The sequence below is a fragment of the Myotis davidii genome, unplaced genomic scaffold (assembly GCF_000327345.1).
Source record: "Myotis davidii unplaced genomic scaffold, ASM32734v1 scaffold325, whole genome shotgun sequence".
NCBI classification, from domain to species: domain Eukaryota; kingdom Metazoa; phylum Chordata; class Mammalia; order Chiroptera; family Vespertilionidae; genus Myotis; species Myotis davidii.
In genome coordinates this window covers 66826-85515 of record NW_006296057.1, presented here as the reverse complement: position 1 = coordinate 85515, position 18690 = coordinate 66826, and the positions used below count along the sequence as shown (strand labels likewise).

Here is an 18690-nt window from a genome sequence, read left to right as displayed (position 1 = left end):
TTAAAATGTTAAAATCAAATCTGATATTGTTTTACCTTTTATTTGGTGTGTGGAAGGTGTGCGGAAGAGGGGGTAGTCTTATATGGCGAGTATATAACAAACTCTGTATTTTGAGTGGAAATGTTAGGGGGTCGTCTTATACGCCCAGTCGTCTTATACGCCGGCAAATACGGTAGTTTCACTGATATTTATATTCATCCGTTTGGGTTTTTCATCTGTAAAAAAAAGTAGTTAAAAGTGATAACCTTGGAGGTTTTATATGTTGTTATTTAAGCAAAATAATTTTTCCCGAAATGAAAACACTATGAAGCCCAAATGTAAAAAAGAGATGGAAGTTGAGCAGCTCAGTGAGCGTGTGCATGTGGGTGCCCAGAATCTGCTTTTCACTTCACCTCCACCATTCTAAATCACTCTTTCGAAAATGAGAAATAACTCCTTGAAAAATATAGATGCAAATACAAGATTTAAACACTATTTTGAATGCACAACAATCTGATTTAGTAAGAAAATATTACTGTAAGGATTAGATGCTGATCACAAAAGAAATATAATTAACAAAACGGCATTTTAGGGTATTGTTATGCCTCAATTGTGATGAACAATCATTTGTTAACTTGGCAAATGCCATGCCATCAGGGCAAGTATTTCCTTGTAAACAAGGCACATCTCATGCAAAGTATTGGAAAGTTTTTATAGGATCATTGCTAAGAAAAAATATTATGAATCCCCAAAACATATAAGCTGTATGAAATTCAATATGCATCTTACTTTTACTTATAGCAAACTCTTAGCCTTGATGATAGACATGAAAATTGAACTAATCAATGGATTTTATCAGAACCCTTCAGACTGTGGTTGTGATGAAACAAGTCAGTGAGACTGGAGAGAACAATGCTGTCGTGCAAGAAAAGGTATTAGGCACAGGGACTGATACTGGTGTGAGCCCAGGGGGGATTTCTCTTTGGCAATTATTCTTAGGAAACTGTCCCTAATAGCAGATTCTTTATGTGGCACCTGCCATGCAATTGCAGTCATAGAACTCCCTTAAGAAGCCACACACCATAGCTACACCCATTGCAATGGGGCCTCTATTTTCTTTAAAAAGTGAAATGTGGCCACCATCCTTTTTAAGCCATGTTTTAAAACTTTTTCAACATTGTGGAATGACATCACATTTCTTATTATTAGTCCAAAGAAGAGAGAAAGAGGAAATGCATTATTTGGATGCAATCTAAGGAGATTTGGAGCAGATGTAGGGATAAATGTTGAGAGACATATATTTCTGTGGCTCTTGATTTCCTTCCAAGTGTGCCTTTAAAATATATATATAATTAATTTCAGAGAGGAAGGGAGAGGGAGAGGGAGAAAGAGATAGAAACATCAATGGTGAGAGAGAATCATTGATTGGCTGCCTTCTGTATATCCCTTTTTGGGGATTGAGCTCACAACCTGGGCATGTGCCCTTGACTGGAATCAAACCCGGGATCCTTCAGTCTGCAGGCCAATGCTCTATCCACTGAGGCAAACCAGCTAGGTCTAAGCGTGCCTTTTTAAGTGATGGGCAATGATGTTTACATTTTTACATTTAATTTTTATGCATAGGTAATATTAAAATGGTTCAAAAGCCAGCATACATGTGTATACAGTGGAAAGCCTTCCTCCCATCATTGTTCCCTAGCTGCCCAGTTCTCTCCTAAAGGATCACCCTTGTTCTTAGTTTTATGTATCACCTTCCAGAAATTATGTAGGCATATACATGTGCAAATATGGATTCTTATTTTAGGAAAACTAAGTTGATGAGTTTTAGATCTGCCCTAAGAATCTGGTAAGGACTTCTTCTCATATCCACAGCTCACATACAAAATCTTTTTGGTATTTTATTGAAAACAGCATTACAAAGGACAGAGGACTCACTGGTGGAAGGGGACTTCCTATAACTGGCATAAGGATAATCAAGTGTTGTCAAATCCAGACTCGTGAATGCAGAATTTCCCTAGCACGGGAAGTAAAAGGAGAGAAGTAGGAGGAGCAAGAGGAAAACGAAACCAGATCAATACCTAGAAACAATTGACAGATGAAGTGTGGTTGTCTTTTCAAATCAACGGCTTGCTCTATTATTTCCTAAAGTCATTAAATAAACCATGGCCAGTGCCAATGCAGTTCAATGAGTTCAGAGCAGATCCCTTGGTTTTGGCAAGCTGGCCCTAGAAATGGGGCTGGTAAAACCCGAGCTGAGAGAATCAATGTTTCCTTCCTCTTGATGACTCTCCCTGGGAGCACGCCTGGAGTGAGTGAGTGTAGGAGGTGAGGCGGTGAGCACACAGAGGCAGGGCTAGAGGCACCTGTGGAAAAGGAGCTATGCTCTGGCATTATTTTGGCAGGCTGTAATTCTGCTAGGTGTCCTAGCTCATTCCCTCTACAATGTTTTTCTTATAACTTCTGTTCTTTCTCTTAGGATCTTAAGGTTACCAATGAGGTTGAAAGCTAGGTGCTTCCGAGTCAGTCTTGGAATCCCATTAATTCTATTCGAGGTTTCTTTCCTCAATCTCATGTGTTAACAGTACAAGAAATGAAACTCGTATAAATTCTTCCTAATTAATCAGATAAAAATTAACTCCCAGTAGACTCATCCTCAAAACCTCACTGCATACAGCAAACATTGGCAATTGCCATGAAAAACAAATTGAATGAGGACTTCATAGCAGGCACAATGCTTGGCATAAGTTGGCATTCCAAAAAGATCTGGAAAATGAATTCCAGTGAGTTCAAATGCTCACCAACTATTGATCACCTTTCTATTATATTTTATAAAAACTGTAACATTTGCTTTTCCCCTATAAACTTATTATCAAAACAGTCTTTTGAATATGGGCAAGCAAGTCCATTTAGATTCAGCAGAACTGTACACAGGACCCTTCAGTCCACAGGCTGGTGTTCTATCCACTGAGCCAAACTGGCTAGGGCAGCATTTTCATTTTTAACCTTATTGTTCTAGAAGTGAGAGCTGCGTGAATAGGTAGACATGAATCTGACAGGTTTGCAGTAAAATTTGTCTATTCATCCACCCACCCATCCATCCATCTAACAAATATGTCCAAGTTATCTATATGCTGAGACTAAGCAGGATAGTCCTACATAAATCCATGTGAACAAAACAGCTTCAATCCTCATCTTCATGAAAATTACCACCTGGGAGAAGAGAGAGTAAATAAAATATTCACACATTATGATAATCTGTATGAAACAAACAAAAAGCTGAATTAGAGGCTAAGGGATGAGAATGTGGAGATGTTATGGATAAGGCAGAGAGAGAAGCCATCTATGAGAAAGGCACTTAAGCTGAGACCCGAAGGATGGCATCAGTTAGCCATGCAGAGTGCAGAACAGTATTGTAGGCACAGGGATCAGCATGTACAAAGACTTTGAGGCAGGAAAGGGTATGGTGTATCCACGAACTGAAAGACATCAGAGAATTTCAGCTCTGACTTCAACAGCTGGAGAAGATAGAATAAGTTACTCAATTTTTTGAGGCTTCATTTCTTTATATTTAAAAATAAGGTAATGGTACATATTTCACAGGGTTGTTGAGAAAATTTAATGAGTATTTTGATGGGCTAACATGTACCTTACTTGAATCACTTTACAAGGTACACAAAGGTCTCTGAGACTCCAGTTGGTCCTCATGACCCAATGTGCTTGACCTCCTATTCATGAAGTTTTGGGAATCACCCATCGCCGGAGCCAGAGAACATCCTCCATCCCTGGTATTTCCCTGTTCTCCAACAAGAGGAGAGAACAGGCACAGATTCTATTTGTTCATCTTAGAAATGCTAGAAATCAAAACAGGAGGGAGGGGGGCTAAAGAAAGTGAAATGATGTGCTTCATCATTTATAGGATAAAATTTGAAGGTTAGGTTTTTACATTTGGGAAGCATTGAGTTTTGAGACTAGGTGTTTAGGGAACAGAATAAAGAAAACTGAAATAATGGTCGTTGTGTCCCATCTACTATAGACACTGTGCTGGGCAAGTTATGTACTTTCTCTCATTTAATCTTCACAAGGATCCTACAAGACAGGTCTTTGTGGCCTTGTTTAAAAAATGGCACAGCCTGGCTGGTGTTGCTCAGTGGTTGAGTGTCAACCTATGAACCAGGAGGTCAAGGTTCCATACCAGGTCAGGGCACATGCCCAGGTTGCAGGCTAGGTTTTTACATTTGGGAAGCATTGAGTTTTGAGACTAGGTGTTTAGGAAACAGAATAAAGAAAACTGAAATAATGGTCGTTGTGTCCCATCTACTATAGACACTGTGCTGGGCAAGTTATGTACTTTCTCTCATTTAATCTTCACAAGGATCCTACAAGACAGGTCTTTGTGGCCTTTAATGTGGAATTGGGCAATTCTTTGGTAATGATGAGAATCTTAAAGTGAGCATACAGTGTACAGGGGTGGGCAAAGTAGATTTATAGTTGTTCATGTGGAAAATCATACAATAGTAAATTAATAATACAAGAATAAAGTCTGTGTTTTGTATATTCACAACTGTAAACCTACTTGTATCTAGTTGATATATTTCTTTAGAAAACGTTGTTGTTATGGCAGTACCACATTATCATTAATTAATAATTAATGATAATTATAATTAATGACAATAATGCCATTATCATGACTTTATCTCAACTCAACAGCATTGATTGAGTACCTCACTCATGTCTCAGGCACTACAATGGGTAGAGATATATAGTGCAGAACTTGTTTTGGAGAATGGCATAAACTGACAGTTCATTGCAGCTCGGGTGTGCAGTGGTGCAGGAGTGGTCAGCAGGGCTGAGGTGATGCCATGCTGAAGGGTTTTGGATTCTGTCCTCTGGCAGACAGGCACCTGATCAGAGTAGCATTTTAGAAGGACTGCTAGTATTACAGATATCTCCCATTTCCCCCCCTTCCCAGTCCCGACTCACGCCCCCAGGTCTTCACTACCCTATTGCCCTTGTCCATGAGCTATGTATATAAGTATATAAGTTCTTTGGTTTATCTCTTCTCATCCCCACAACTGCACATCGAGGTATGTCAGTCTGGAACAGACCCACATGGCTACTTTTAGACACGGCTTTGTAAGCAGCAGTTTATCCTGTGGGCCATGTTAATAACCTTCCTCTTACATTATGCTCCCTCTTTCCTTCTAGGCACAGTGGATGGTGCCATGGACCTGATCCTGATCAATTCCCTACCTCTTGTGTCTGACGCTGAAACATCCCTCACCTGCATCGCCTCTGGATGGCGTCCCCATGAGCCCCTCACCATGGGAAGAGACTTTGAAGCCTTAATGAACCAGCACCAGGATCCACTGGAAGTTACTCAAGATGTGAGCAGAGAATGGGTGAAAACAGTCATCTGGAAGAGAGAGAAGGCCAGTAAAATCAACGGTGCTTACTTCTGTGAAGGGCGGGTTCGAGGAGAGGCAATAAAGATACGCACCATGAAGATGCGGCAACAAGGTAAGATGTCCCTTAGTTGTGGGCACGTGAGACCCACTGAGACACAAACACACCTTTTGTGTTGGCAGCTGCTCACTCAGGGGCTGGTATGAGCTGCCTGGGCATAGCTTCAAGACCTTGTCTGCCCTTTTCCAAACATTGCTCTCTCTAGTACACCAAGCATCAGAGAGAAACGAGGCCGTCCAGGCCAACTTCAACCCCATTCACTAGACACTGTGCATAAGATGAAGTGGAATATATATTCTACAAAGGGATTTGCAGCCCTATGGAAAAATGAGCATGTTACATGCATGTAATGTAAAAGTCACAGCAATGAAGTCAGCTGTGCACTTCCAGATGGTTGGCTATTTTGAGCTTTCTCATTGACTTTTTTATTTGATTCTTTATTTTATTTTATTTATTTTTGCTTTCCCTTAAATATTCTTTTTTGTTTGTTTGTTTTGTTTTATATTTTTTAATTTTTTTCCTAGTTTTTTTTTTTTATTATTATTAAGGTATTACAAATGTGTCCCCATCCCCCCATTAACCCTCAACCTCCCCGCCACACACACTCATGCAACTGAAGGACTTGTATACATGTATATAAGCCAAACCAATGGACATGGACAACAGGGGGATGGGAGCATGAGTGTCCCTTAAATATTCTTAACAGAAGCTAATGTTTTCAGGGGGAAAAGAAGGTAGAGATAAAAAACTAAAAATGGAAACATCTATCAAAAACAGAACCTAATGGTTATGGTTGTGTCAGTTATCTACTGCCACAGGGATGCTGGGCAACACAACCACAGGCCACAGAGGCATGCGACCATAAGCACTTAGTGCTTGTGGGTGTGATTGGGTGGCTCTGCTGATCTTGACTGGATTTTCTCACACGTATGGGTGTTGTCTGGCTGGCAGCTCATCAGGCTGGCCTTGGTTGGGCCAGCTTGACTCTGTTCCACATGCATATGAACCTAGGTATGGTCTCATGGGCACGGCAAACTTGCCAGAGAACAAGTGGAAACCTGGCGTCAGTATTATTCATTCTCAATTCTGCCTCATTTTATTGCTCCAAGCTGAGCCTAAATCAGATGGGAGGGCACTGCCCAGTGACATGGTGAAGAGTTGTGGCTACACAGAGGGATGAAGAACTGGGCCTTCTTTGCAGGCTGCCATTCTTGGAAGAAGATGAGGACTTAATTTTAGCAGTGGAGTGCCCAGACCCGGCTCACAGCACACCAGGACTATGAAGGAGGATATTGAGAGCCTTCTGCAAGGGAGGCTGCACCTCACAAGGCAGGGATGTGATGGAAGTGGGTCCTAGGCTCAGTCTGTAGGGCAGCCGGCCACATGGATGGCAGTTGGGAGGCGATGGTGCTGTCACACTCCTGAATGATTCTGTTCTGCCCTAAGGCTCCCAGGACCAGAAAGGCAGCTAGACTTCTGCATTTCTAACAAGGTCTCAGGTGAGAAGGTTCTCCTGGGAGAGACCACACTTTGAAGGGTACACTAGGAGCCCAGCTGGGGTTCACCTGATAACATTGCTTTGACTTTGCTAATGGTGGTAATGAAAAGATTTGAAGGCAGTAAGCTCATTCTAAGGTCAAACGTGATGAAACCATTATTCATTACAAATGATGGAAAAGGTTTCTTAGCAAAACTGTTATGTTCCCCTTTGACTGACACCAGGGCGAGTGGGAAAAGTGCACAGCAGACATTCCCAGGAATGCAGCTCCTGGCGAGGGAAGAGAGGTTGCACAAAGGGATGTGAGGTGTGCCAAAGCTAGCAAGGTGAAAAGTCACCTCTATTATATTTCACATGTGACATTTGGGATTCCACTTGGATAAAGAGTTATGTCCTTCTGCTGACATTTTCACACTCTGAATGAAGACAATCTGAGACTCATGCCCTCATGGGTTCACAGGAATGAAATGTGAAGTGCCACCGTGCCCTTTCTGGGTGTCCTGGGATTGTCTTTGCCAGTGTGTAAATAAGAACCCGTAGAGCATGTTTGACCAGAACAATAGGAGTCAAAAGCCAACTGTAATGGTCCCTCCAAACAGAGACCAGGTCAGCACAGATAGAGAGGGCACAGTCAGCGAAATGAGGCACCGGCAGGCTTGGATAGTGAGAAACAGCTGAGAAAAGATGGCTTTTAGATTCATATTCACCTGAGTGTTAATCCATTCTCCAACCTTTACTAGCTGTGTGGGCTTAGGCAACATATTTAACCGCTGTAAGTCTCATGTTCCATCATCTGTGGAATAGTCATAATAATATCTTCAAAATTGTCTTTTAAGTTTTAAATAAGGTGGTATATGCAAGAAGCCAGTTCCATGAGTGCATTTAAAATAAGATATGATGCCCTAGCCGGTTTAGCTCAGTGGCTAGAGCATCAGCCTGTGGACTGAAAGGTCCTGGGTTCAATTCCGGTCAAGAGCACATGCCTGGGTTGTGGGCTTGTTCCCTAGTAGGGGACGTGCAGGAGGCAGCCGATAAATGATTCTCTCTCATCATTGATGTTTCCATCTCTCTTTCCTTCTCCCTTCCTCTCTAAAATCAATAAAAATATAATTTTTAAAAAATTAAAATAAGATATGACTTGCACAGTGGATGTGTTCTAAAAAGCTTGTGTCAAGGAGGCATTGCAGAGTGCTTTACATAGTAATGACAGCAGCAGTCTGTAAATGGTGGGAATGGATTTGATGCCAAGTGATCGGATTTCAGAGCCGGTATTTCTGGCCACCGCACTGCCCTTTGTGTATCACTCTCAGTGTCCACCTCTCTCTCTCCCTCACCCTGAGCACTTGTTTTATGAAGTACAACCACTCCAACAGAAACCCTACAGAACAGCGCAGGGCACAGTGTAGAGATACAGGAGTGGATGTCACCATACGTGGGTTTGAGCTCAGCTCTGCAACTGAGTGCTATGACCCAGGGCAAGTTACTTAATTGAAATAATAGTTTCCTCATTTGAAAAAAAAAATGAGGATAGAGACTGAACCACATACACTCAAGAGTCAAATGAGATCATCAACGTTATCTGGCTCACAGTAAATGTTCAATAATTATCATCATTATGGTTCCTTGGGATAAGCAGTAATTTAGTGGGGCTATTAATTTTCCCACTTGTGAAAATTTTTAATATCATCTACTTAACATAATTGTGGAGGTTTATATAAAATAGAAAAATAGGCAGTACTTTCCTGTATTTTAGTAATAACAGCTCAGGCCGTTGAACTGATTCTGTTTCTTTTGTTGACCATCCAACAGCTGAAATATGATGTGAGGAAAGTGATATCCTTCATAGTGAATCAGGAAAACCTCCAAAACTCTGTCTTCATGACACTATCAATTCCCTGGTACAACATCGTGGGAACCGCAAGTGCCTGCCCAGGGACACAGCGGGGTAGCATAAACACCGAAACAGTCCTGCCTGCTGCTGACTCCTGCATCTGGGAGGAAGTGGAAAATCCATTTGAGATGTGCCAAAACATGGCTTAAATTGGCTCTCGTACTCCAAATGGCCAACCTGTTTTTATCAATGGCATCATCCAAAAAAGTCAAAAGCAGTTTTTTTTCAGACCTTGCTGGCGATTTCATTTGGGAGTGGGGAGGTAGATATGAAGTTTGAGACATTTTCACAAGCAAACATCTGTTTGGGTGTTCCATCGGAAGAAACGCAGGTGATTTTTCTTCCTTATTTTCATTTGAGAAATAGCTGGATTTAAGGACATCAAACTTTCCACACATGATTTGGGAAGTTGGAAGAGGTGAGCCGTTTTCATCTAAATAATGCAAATGAACATGTTGAAAGCATAAGGGAAGTAGGAAGATTTGAAATCAGATTCATTCATTTATTCTTTCATTCCACAAGTATTATTCAGCCTCTATTTGTGCCACACACGGGAGATGCGATGATGTTAATACTTCCCAAGTACTTACTATTTATATATATATTGCTGTAAAATCTAGTCTTTACCAAATGCTTATCTCGTGAGGACTGTTATGACCCCATATTAATAGGTGAGGCTTGTAGCTATTATAACTTAGGGTACATTTGCACACCTGGTTCTCATTATTGGACCTGGGATGGTTAACACAAGCCTGATCCCAGAGGCCAGGCCCCGCCCACCTTGTGCTGCCTTCCAATGGACCTGCCCTCCTGGAGCTCAGGCTAGTAGGGGCAATACCATAGCAGTGGCACTGTAACAGGAAGTGCAGTTATGATGGCACTTCACCTGGATCCCAGGGGCGGTGTAAGGCACCTGGAAAAAGTGACAGCTAAGTGAAGACTGAGCCCTGGCCAGTGTTGCTCAGTTGGTTGGAGCATTGTGCCACTCACTGAAAGGTCGAGGGTTTGATTTCCGGTCAGGGGACATACCTAGGTTGTAGATTGCATCCACGGTCAGGGCTTGAGCAGGAGACAACTGATCGAAGTTTCATTCTCACATTGATGTCTCTCTCTCTCTTTCTCTCTCTCTCTCTCTCTCTCTCTCTTTCTCTTCCTCTCTCCCTCTCTCCCTCCCTTCGTCTCTCTAAAACAAATTAAAAATAAATAAATAAATGAAGACTGAATGAAAAGGAGTTGGTGAGACATAGAGGAAATGAAGGAGCAGAGAGAAAGGAAGTTCACAACTTAGACGTGAATGATCACACGGTCTGTTTGAAGAACTTCATATATTTCAGAATGGAGGCTGGCCCGGATACAGGCCCGGAGTATGATGAGGCTGGAGAGCTGGGGTTGGGGAACAAGTGTGGACATCTTGAGATTGTGTGTTAACTTTCACACTTACTCAAAGTTAGGAGGCCTTGAGTAAGGGACTTAGTTACCCTTAACTCTGTCTCCCATGTCGGTAAATTGGATATCCTGTTTGCACAGGGCTTTTGTGAAATTATACAAAACTAGAGGCCTGGTGCACTGCCTGCTGCTGGCCGGAGCCTCCCTTCCCCCGGCTGCCTGCTGCTGGCTAGGACCTCCCTTCCTGCAGTTGGCCAGCTGGCCCTGCCTTCTGGTCAAACTCCCAGTCGAGGAGACAATTTGCATATTAGGCTTTTATTATATAGGATAATAATGAACATAAAAGTACATCTTATTACTCCTAGTCTTTAACTCTCATTAAAGGAGACAACTGAAAATTTTTTCAATTATTTTTCATCCTTAAGAAACATTTTTGTAACACCATCTATTTTTCTTCTCCAGCCCTTTAAGGAACAGTGAACTGTGTTTTTAGTTAAGTTCTGCCCATTAAGGGGCTCATCCCAGTGACCCTGCAGCTCCTCCTCTCGCCCAGGCCTCAGCAGTCTCCTTTAAGACAAGGTGCTGGGATCTGAAGCCTTTTGAGTACTAACCTCTGAAAGATCTCTTCCATGAACTTGCTGTGTGATCTTGGATAGGTTGCATAACCTCTGTGTATCTTAATCTCTTCATTTGTAAGAGTAGGATAATGGTAGTAGCCATCTCACAGAGACATTATGAAAATTCAATACGTGTCAAGTCCTCAGCACAGTGCCTGGAGGCAGTAGGCACAGTTCAAAGGTCCTCATTGTTTTCACGGTCTAGTCAGGGCCCACGGCATCAGCCTGTGTGCACCATAGAGAAGCTGGGCTCCTGGGTCATCAGCCTGGAGACGTGGGTGCAGGAGGTGCCAGGCTGGGCAGCCGTGGGACTCTGGTATGGCTGTGTTCCTACCTGAGGGAACGGGGAGCTCAGAGAGCATAAGATCTGGAACAATAGCCACAGCGTGGGGGAGAGAGAGAAGCTGTCTTGGGGTTGAGTGTAGTGGGGAGTCTTGGTTCCTTTTCAGAAACAATGCTGGGCGAGAAGTCCCATGGTCAGCTAAACAGTCAGGGGCAGAAAATATAAACAAACCACAGAGAAAGGAACCAACATAAAGTGGTTGGAAAAATTATCCCAGGAGCCCAGGAGCTTGCCGCAGAGAGCGATTTACACACGCGAGGGCTGCAGAATGAAGTGCCTTGTCAGTGTGGGTGGGCGCCCACCAGAGCCCCCCCTGCCCCCAGGGCCTGTTCAGGTTGGTTCATGTTAGTCCAGTAGAGAAAGTCACTACTCAAGTGCATATTACAAAAGTCAGCACAGCAGTGCTGCTGTTTATTTATATTTGGGAAGGATACTGACTTCTTCTAAGCACCCGGGGGCTTGGCATACATCATTTAATATTTTGAACAACCTTTTAAGGTAAATATTTTTACTTCCAAATTATAGATGAGGACACTGTGGTGTCCAGAGGTTAAGCAGGTTGCTCACAGAGGCCCAGTGAGTGTCAGAGGGTAGTCGCAAGCCAGGACTGTCTTATCCCAGCGCTCACAGGCTCTTTGACCTGCACTATTCTCCTGTCTGCACCAAGGCACCCATGTGGGAGTCCTGGCTGGGCCCTGGGCCTTGGTCAGCGGGCACAACAAGCAGACAGACCCAAAGCCCGGATCCCCAGCCTGGGTTAAAGCCATCTTCTGCCCTCAAGGGCAGCTCTCTGAGCTCTTGATCAGCTTCTCAAGCCGCCCATCCAAAAGCCACTCTGTGGGGATTCAGACATTAGGTAGAGGGTGTTTTGCACTGATTTCTAATTTAGGTGGATTCTAGTCAGAGAATTTGATTCTTCATTATTTACAGAGATGTGCTTTATGGCTTAATAGCAGGCAGTATGCTTCAAAATAGCCTGTATTCAGAAGCTACCTACAGGGGTCCATGAATATCCAACAGACCTTAAATCATGTTATTCAAATCTTTGCCTTCACTGACTTTTGGTCCGTTTGATTCATCAGTTGTTGAACATTTTCTCAATGCTTGTGGACTTGACACTTTCTTTTGTTTTGTGGGTTTTGAAGTTCTGGTGTTAGAGGCGTATACAAGTTCAGGGTTATTTAACCCACCTGGTGGATTGTGTCTTTTTCTCATCACGGAAAGGCCATCTTGAGCCCTAAAATTTTGTTCTGGCATCTGAATAGATTTTTCTTCTGATATAAATATTGCAATATCAAGTTCTTTTAGTTATTAGTGTAGTATATGTTATTCTGTCCCTTTATTCTCAGTTTTATATGCCATTACACCAAATGTGTAGTTAATGGAAAGAGCATATATTTACATATTTATAACTATTAAATTTATTCTGAGGATCTCTGGCTTTTAACATCTTCTTATGTCTTTTCTGCATGCTGTGATTTTTCTTTGTGATTTGTTCTCCTTTTATGTCCCTGTTGGCTTCCATTCTCCCTGCCCTCTGTATTTAGGAAAGTTGTAAATATTCTGTTTCTCTTCTTTTAGTGGTTATCCTTACATTTTTTATGTTGGCCTACTTTCCATGTCAGTTATACCTCAATAAGGCTGGAACTTTAAAAAGTGGCTTAACTTGAAGCCTAGAATGAATTCCCCCTTATTCTGTAGCTGTGGTCCTCTGCAGATTATGGTGTAAGTTAAAGGAACTCAGGACCTGTTGTAGCTGGGAGATGACAAGATTTTGTTCACACATCTTGTCCCATAAATCAAGGAGCTCAGGCAATACTTTGTTCCAAGCTTAGCACAGAGACAGAAGTTTCCAAAATTATGTTATAAACCAAATCCACAATAACTTCTCCAGTTTCATCTTAATACTCCAGTCCCATGATTATGTCAGCTCATATATATCTAACTAAAGAGTAGAAGGCAAGATGTTGGGTCTTTGTCTTATTCTTCAATATTCCAATGTTCACACCATTCATAGTAAGTGCAGCATTGTACTGAATCCATTGGAGAAATGCTTGGGGCATTCTAAAGCAGTGAGAGTCATTTGGAGCAACAACAACCCGAAAGAACCAAGGGAAAAGCCATTTTTCTGGCCATTCATATTCTATTCCACTTTGAGGAAACTTACTAAGGATTGGAGAAGGAGGCTGTTTCATCGTTAATATCAGGTTCTGGTTTGGTAATAGGTATTAATCAATACAAAGTCCTCACCTCCCCAGCTAGTTGCATGGAAAAAATGTACGTATGTATGTTGTGTGTATATATTTACATTTTTACAAAGGAAATAACCATTCCTTTCATCAGATTCTTAAAAAATGATATAACCTTAAGAAACCCATCAGCTACTGCTGTTTTTAATATCATGAAAAATCAGCTGACTGCTGCCCAGTGCCAGCCCTCACAGTCTGAAGTTCAAACGGTGGAGAAAATATGCAACCTCATTTTCTCCTTTGTTTTCTCTCTCTCTCTTAAAAGCTTCCTTCCTACCATCTACTTTAACCATGACAGTGGACAGGGGAGATAACGTGAACATATCTTTCAAAAAGGTGTTGATTAAAGAAGAAGATGCAGTGATTTACAAGAATGGTGAGTCTGTGTTTTGCTTCCTTTCAGCACCATGGTGTGAGACACAGCTAGCACACACCACATTGGGGCATTATTTTACTGCAGTCTTAGAAGCAGATGTTGGAAGTAAAGCTAATATGAAGCAAGCAAACCAAATTATATGATAGAATCTCTCTTAGGAGATGTGTTTGGTGACTTAATCAAGTAAATTTGAGATTCATAGACATAAGTGAATATACAGTATGAATTATAAATGTACAATAAAATCCCATTGTGATGTGATAAATGGGGTTCCAAATTCTGCCATATAAAACGTTTGTTTGATTGCAAAGTTAATAAAGTGCTCAGCATGAGCCTGGAGAGCCACTGGCAATCGCCCTGGGGGACCTGAACTGTGCAATCCAAATCCATCTCCGTCCAGCTATGGTTTGGCACCACTTGGTGGCGAAGACCTGGTTCAGCTGAAATATTGCTGGAGATTATTCTGAGTTCTGTGGATGGATAAGACGTCCAAATTGGAGTAGTGATTCTAGGTATCTTCTGGTTAATTGATTAGTTGACATTTCCCACCCAGATTTGCCTGTGTACCTGCAGCAGATAAGAACTTCAGCCTCCCCACATCTTCATGTGTTTGGCAGTAGATTCCATGGACTAATAGGCTATCTGCCCTATCACCATACCTTTCTCCACTGTTGGGAGTGCATTCTTCTCCCACACTCAATATGCTAGCTGGAGCACATTTTCTATCGGGTTATGGAAGGCTGATCAAGTAGAGGAGCCAGACAAGGAAATAAGAGTGTTTGAGAGTGACCCTTTATTCTCTTCTCTTCTCCTTTATCAGGTTCCTTCATCCATTCAGTGCCCAGGCACGAAGTACCTGATATTTTAGAAGTGCATCTGCCTCACGCTCAGCCCCAGGATGCTGGAGTGTACTCGGCCAGGTACATAGGAGGAAACCTCTTCACCTCGGCCTTCACCAGGCTCATAGTCCGGAGTAAGTGATTGAGAGGCCACTATCTGTGATGGCACAGTTGTTAGGATTTTTATTTGCAAGTAAACTGATTCTGGCACCTGAACAAAAACCAGGGATTGGTTGGAAGTATACTAAGGGCTCTTAGAAAATTGATGGAAAAGCCAACAAGCAACTTTTCAGAAAAGATAGGCTCCAGGGAAGATCTGGGGCTCCGCACTGGTGGGGAAGAGTAGACTTTCTCTCTAGGATGCCACCTACCATTTCCCTAACTTAAATTCAGTGACGTTTCTTTTACTTCCAAGTTTTGAATTCCCATGATAATAAAATTGGTGTCACATATGTCAAATGTCTATTTGCCTGGACCAACGAGATATAGACAAAGGTGGAGCCACATACTCCGGTACGGGCACGGGGACCTCACACTTGAATAGCAGCACCACTCCCATACAAAGGGGGAATCGTGACCTGGTCAGTCTCCTGAGGGGTATCCTAAGGGGGCGAGGTGGGCCTGCTGGGCTGCTCTAATATCTGGTTAAACGTCAAGTCTCCTGTAAATCCCACAATTTCCAGATCATTTAACTCTCAAGTGTGATTTCTATTTTCAGGTTTGAAAAGTGCAAGAGTTAGAACTACTGAAAACCACCCCTCACCCCATTATAACTATCAAAGTGGGCAGTAACTATCATCAGTAGTTTTTACACAAAATTGATCTGTAGGAAGCAACAAATTGGCCCTGAGTCTTCCCCAGCTATGTCAGGTATTCATGATATTAAGTACTCAGGCTTCAGGTCTAAGTACTTGGGATGCTTTGTCATTCCTCTAATAAGTGGCATCTCTAACTCATAAAGAGTATTTTGCTTTGCATGATATTCATTCATTCACTCATTCAGCAAATAGTGTTGATTTTAACTTTTAGGCGTTGTATTGGTGTTGAGAATACAAGAATCATAAGATGAGCCACTGTTCCTTAGCTAATTACCAAATAGATGGATATTGCAATATGACAGTAGACTTATGAAAAGTGTGGTTTATCTAGTTTGTGCAGGTAAAATCCCTTTTATTCCACTACACTCGTGGAGAGTCTGAATGGCAAGGACACAATTTAGATTCATTTCTTAGATAGTTTCTCTCCAGGCTGATACAGCACCATGCACCTCGGTGCTGAGTCTGGGTTAAATGGGCAGATTTTCCAGCAATGTCAGAAACCTCAGATATTGACACAAGGTAAAAAGTTTAAAGCTTTTAGAAAACAACTCAGCACAGACTAGGATTTAAAATTCACCTGAACTTTTAAGATAAGGCAAAAGACTTCATGCACATTTTGATCTTCAAGTTGCCTCTTTCTCAGATCGCTGGGAGCACATGTTTATTCTCCTTTGCTCTTAGGGAGTAGTTCAGTGAACCTGTTTTAGCATCACTGCCAATATCTAAACTCATTCTAAGAAATGTGGGTTGGGATACAATCATCACATTTAAAAGTATTTGCCCCAGGGTGACCTCTCTGACGTTTAGGCATTTGAAGGCATGGGTCCACTTCTCCTGACTGTAGGGTGTTCCTCTCCAGGATGAATGGAGCCTAGGAAGAGTCAGTGCTTAAAGCCTGTGTAGCGAAAATCATGCTGCGTATGTGTACAGGGTTTATTTTTAGTATAAATTCTCTCCCGGACAGAAGATTCCCCATAAGCATTAAGTTTACAGGGTTTCTCTCTGTAGGCCGTGAATCCGTGGTTTCCTAAATTACAAAACCGTGCGGCTTGTGAAGAAAAGAACAAAGCCTGAGTGCATATCATTGCTTATCAGCAAACTCTTCTCCATCCCCAGTCATTCCCTCGGGCTTTATTCTCTCCTCCTTCCCAAGATTCCGTGCAAACCTGGGACAGGTCTAGTGTTCGGTGTCAAACTAGAGACATAGTTTAATGGGACAGGAAGCCTGTTTTCATTTCCAGTTTTTTCCATCATTAGTCTTCACTGTCCACATAGCCTGTGGTCAGGCCCTTAAGAAATCGCTAATTGTGCAGAATAATTTTCCCCTTTCTACACTAAGGCATGTAAATATTAGCTTTGAGACATTTTGTAGCTCTATCTAGTAAGTGGAAGCCTGAAGGAAAAGGTCTGTGTTGACAGTCTTCCTGATTATTTTAGAGAAAATACTGATAACCAGGAATTCTTGCCAAAGAAATTACAAGGTTACATTGGCTATAGGCACAGGTCCAAGCTTCACCATCATGAAAATAACATTCAGGGACCAAGAGCACAGAAGAAAAATTAAATAAAATTTAATTTTATTTAATAAAATAAAATTTAAAACCCAACACCCCCATATATATCAGAAGGTATCCTTAGACCCAATTAATCTAAAGTCACCAAGTGCTGGAGAGAAGTAGCCAAGAAATATGAATCCAGAAGCATTTGACCTTTACTTTAGGTTTGTGTATCTTGTACTTTAGGTTTGTGTATCTTGTTTCACTTTTTATTTTTTCTGCCTGGAAAATGAGTGGATGCTACTAGCGTCTGCTTCTCCTTTGGGCCATATCCCTTCTCCACATTTTACCAGAGGTTCTCAAACTCGGGCTTGCATCAGAATCATCTGGGAGAATTGTTGAGTTTCGATTGCCAGACCACCACCACAGTTTCTCATCAGGAGGTCGTGGGTGGGAGTCTGAGATTTGCATAGCTAACGGGTGATGGAGATACTGCTGATTCAGGACCACACTTTGGAAATCACTGTTCTAGGCTCTAACCACACCTGCAGCTCTGCCAGCACATGGTGCTCTCTTCTTGGCCTCGCCTTCGCCTGGAACGCACTCTACAGTCCTATCTTCCTTGCTACTTAGGTCAACCGTGTCAAACTCGCAGTCCACGGGCCACATGCCTCTTTTATTTGGCCTGTTTTAGCCTTTGAGTTTGACATGCTTGACTTAGGTGGTGCTGCAGATTCTGCTCACATACCACCTCCTCTGGGAAGTCTTCCTTTATGCCCTCTTCCATCCCCAAGACAGAGTTAGGTACTTTTTGTCTTTGTTCCTATCATTATTTTCTGTTAACATATCTGTTTCCCATATTAAACTATTAGCCTTTAAAGAGCAAAGGTTGTATTTTGTTTATATCCATTCACTCGGGTCCTCTGAAATGACCGACATGTAGCAGGTTTGTTGTTAATGTGTGTTACTCACCACAGCCTTGTTTTCCTTAACGAAAGGGTGCGAGGCTCAGAAGTGGGGACCTGAGTGTAACCGTGTCTGCACTGCCTGTGTGAACAATGGTGTCTGCCACGAGGACACTGGGGAATGCATTTGCCCTCCTGGGTTTATGGGGAGAACATGTGAGAAGGGTAAGTCAAGAGTACTTGGGTAAGTTGTGGATTGAAAAAGATGCCATTGGATCTAGAATTTTGTATGTGGACAGAGTTGGGAATGGAAGTCAAATGGCCTCTGCTAGGCATACGGTACCTTTGTGTGAGTTAGAAAAAGGTGCCCTTTTCTAAGAGATTTTATTGCCAACTACTGGAAAGTTTCAATACATAAACGAATCCTCAATGTCTGTGATGCGAATGCACCCCCTAGGTGTGTGCTGTGCACAGCCTGCATAATTGTGGGTGTGGCTCTGAGATCCTCTCTGTGGGGCACTTTCATGGTCTATAAAATGCATGTTCACCCTGCCCGTACCACAGCTGAGACTGGATTATTTTCCATGTTCAGTGGTCTAGGAGAGACCCTTTAAGGGAAGACTTACGCATTTCAAAGGGTTGTATGCTTGACTCTGAATCACCCTTTTCTCCCCCAAAAAGCTTGCGAACGGCACACATTTGGCAGAACTTGTAAGGAACAGTGTAGTGGACCAGAGGGATGCAAGTCCTACGTGTTCTGTCTCCCGGACCCCTATGGGTGCTCCTGTGCCACCGGCTGGAAGAGCCTGCAGTGCAATGAAGGTATGCAC

The 18690-nt window shown here is 42.3% G+C and overlaps 1 protein-coding gene across 2 annotated transcripts in view; it reads left to right on the top strand.

Annotated features, from left to right (window-relative positions):
* TEK (TEK receptor tyrosine kinase) overlaps positions 1-18690 on the top strand; it is a 112979-nt gene that overhangs the window by 37441 nt on the left and 56848 nt on the right. For both annotated transcript variants that reach the window (XM_006770988.2, XM_015568658.1), the window contains exons 2-6: positions 5185-5496; positions 13692-13802; positions 14623-14775; positions 17954-18085; positions 18542-18682. In XM_006770988.2, coding sequence (XP_006771051.1) covers positions 5185-5496; positions 13692-13802; positions 14623-14775; positions 17954-18085; positions 18542-18682 — 849 coding nt within the window. The remainder of the gene's footprint in view (positions 1-5184; positions 5497-13691; positions 13803-14622; positions 14776-17953; positions 18086-18541; positions 18683-18690) is intronic.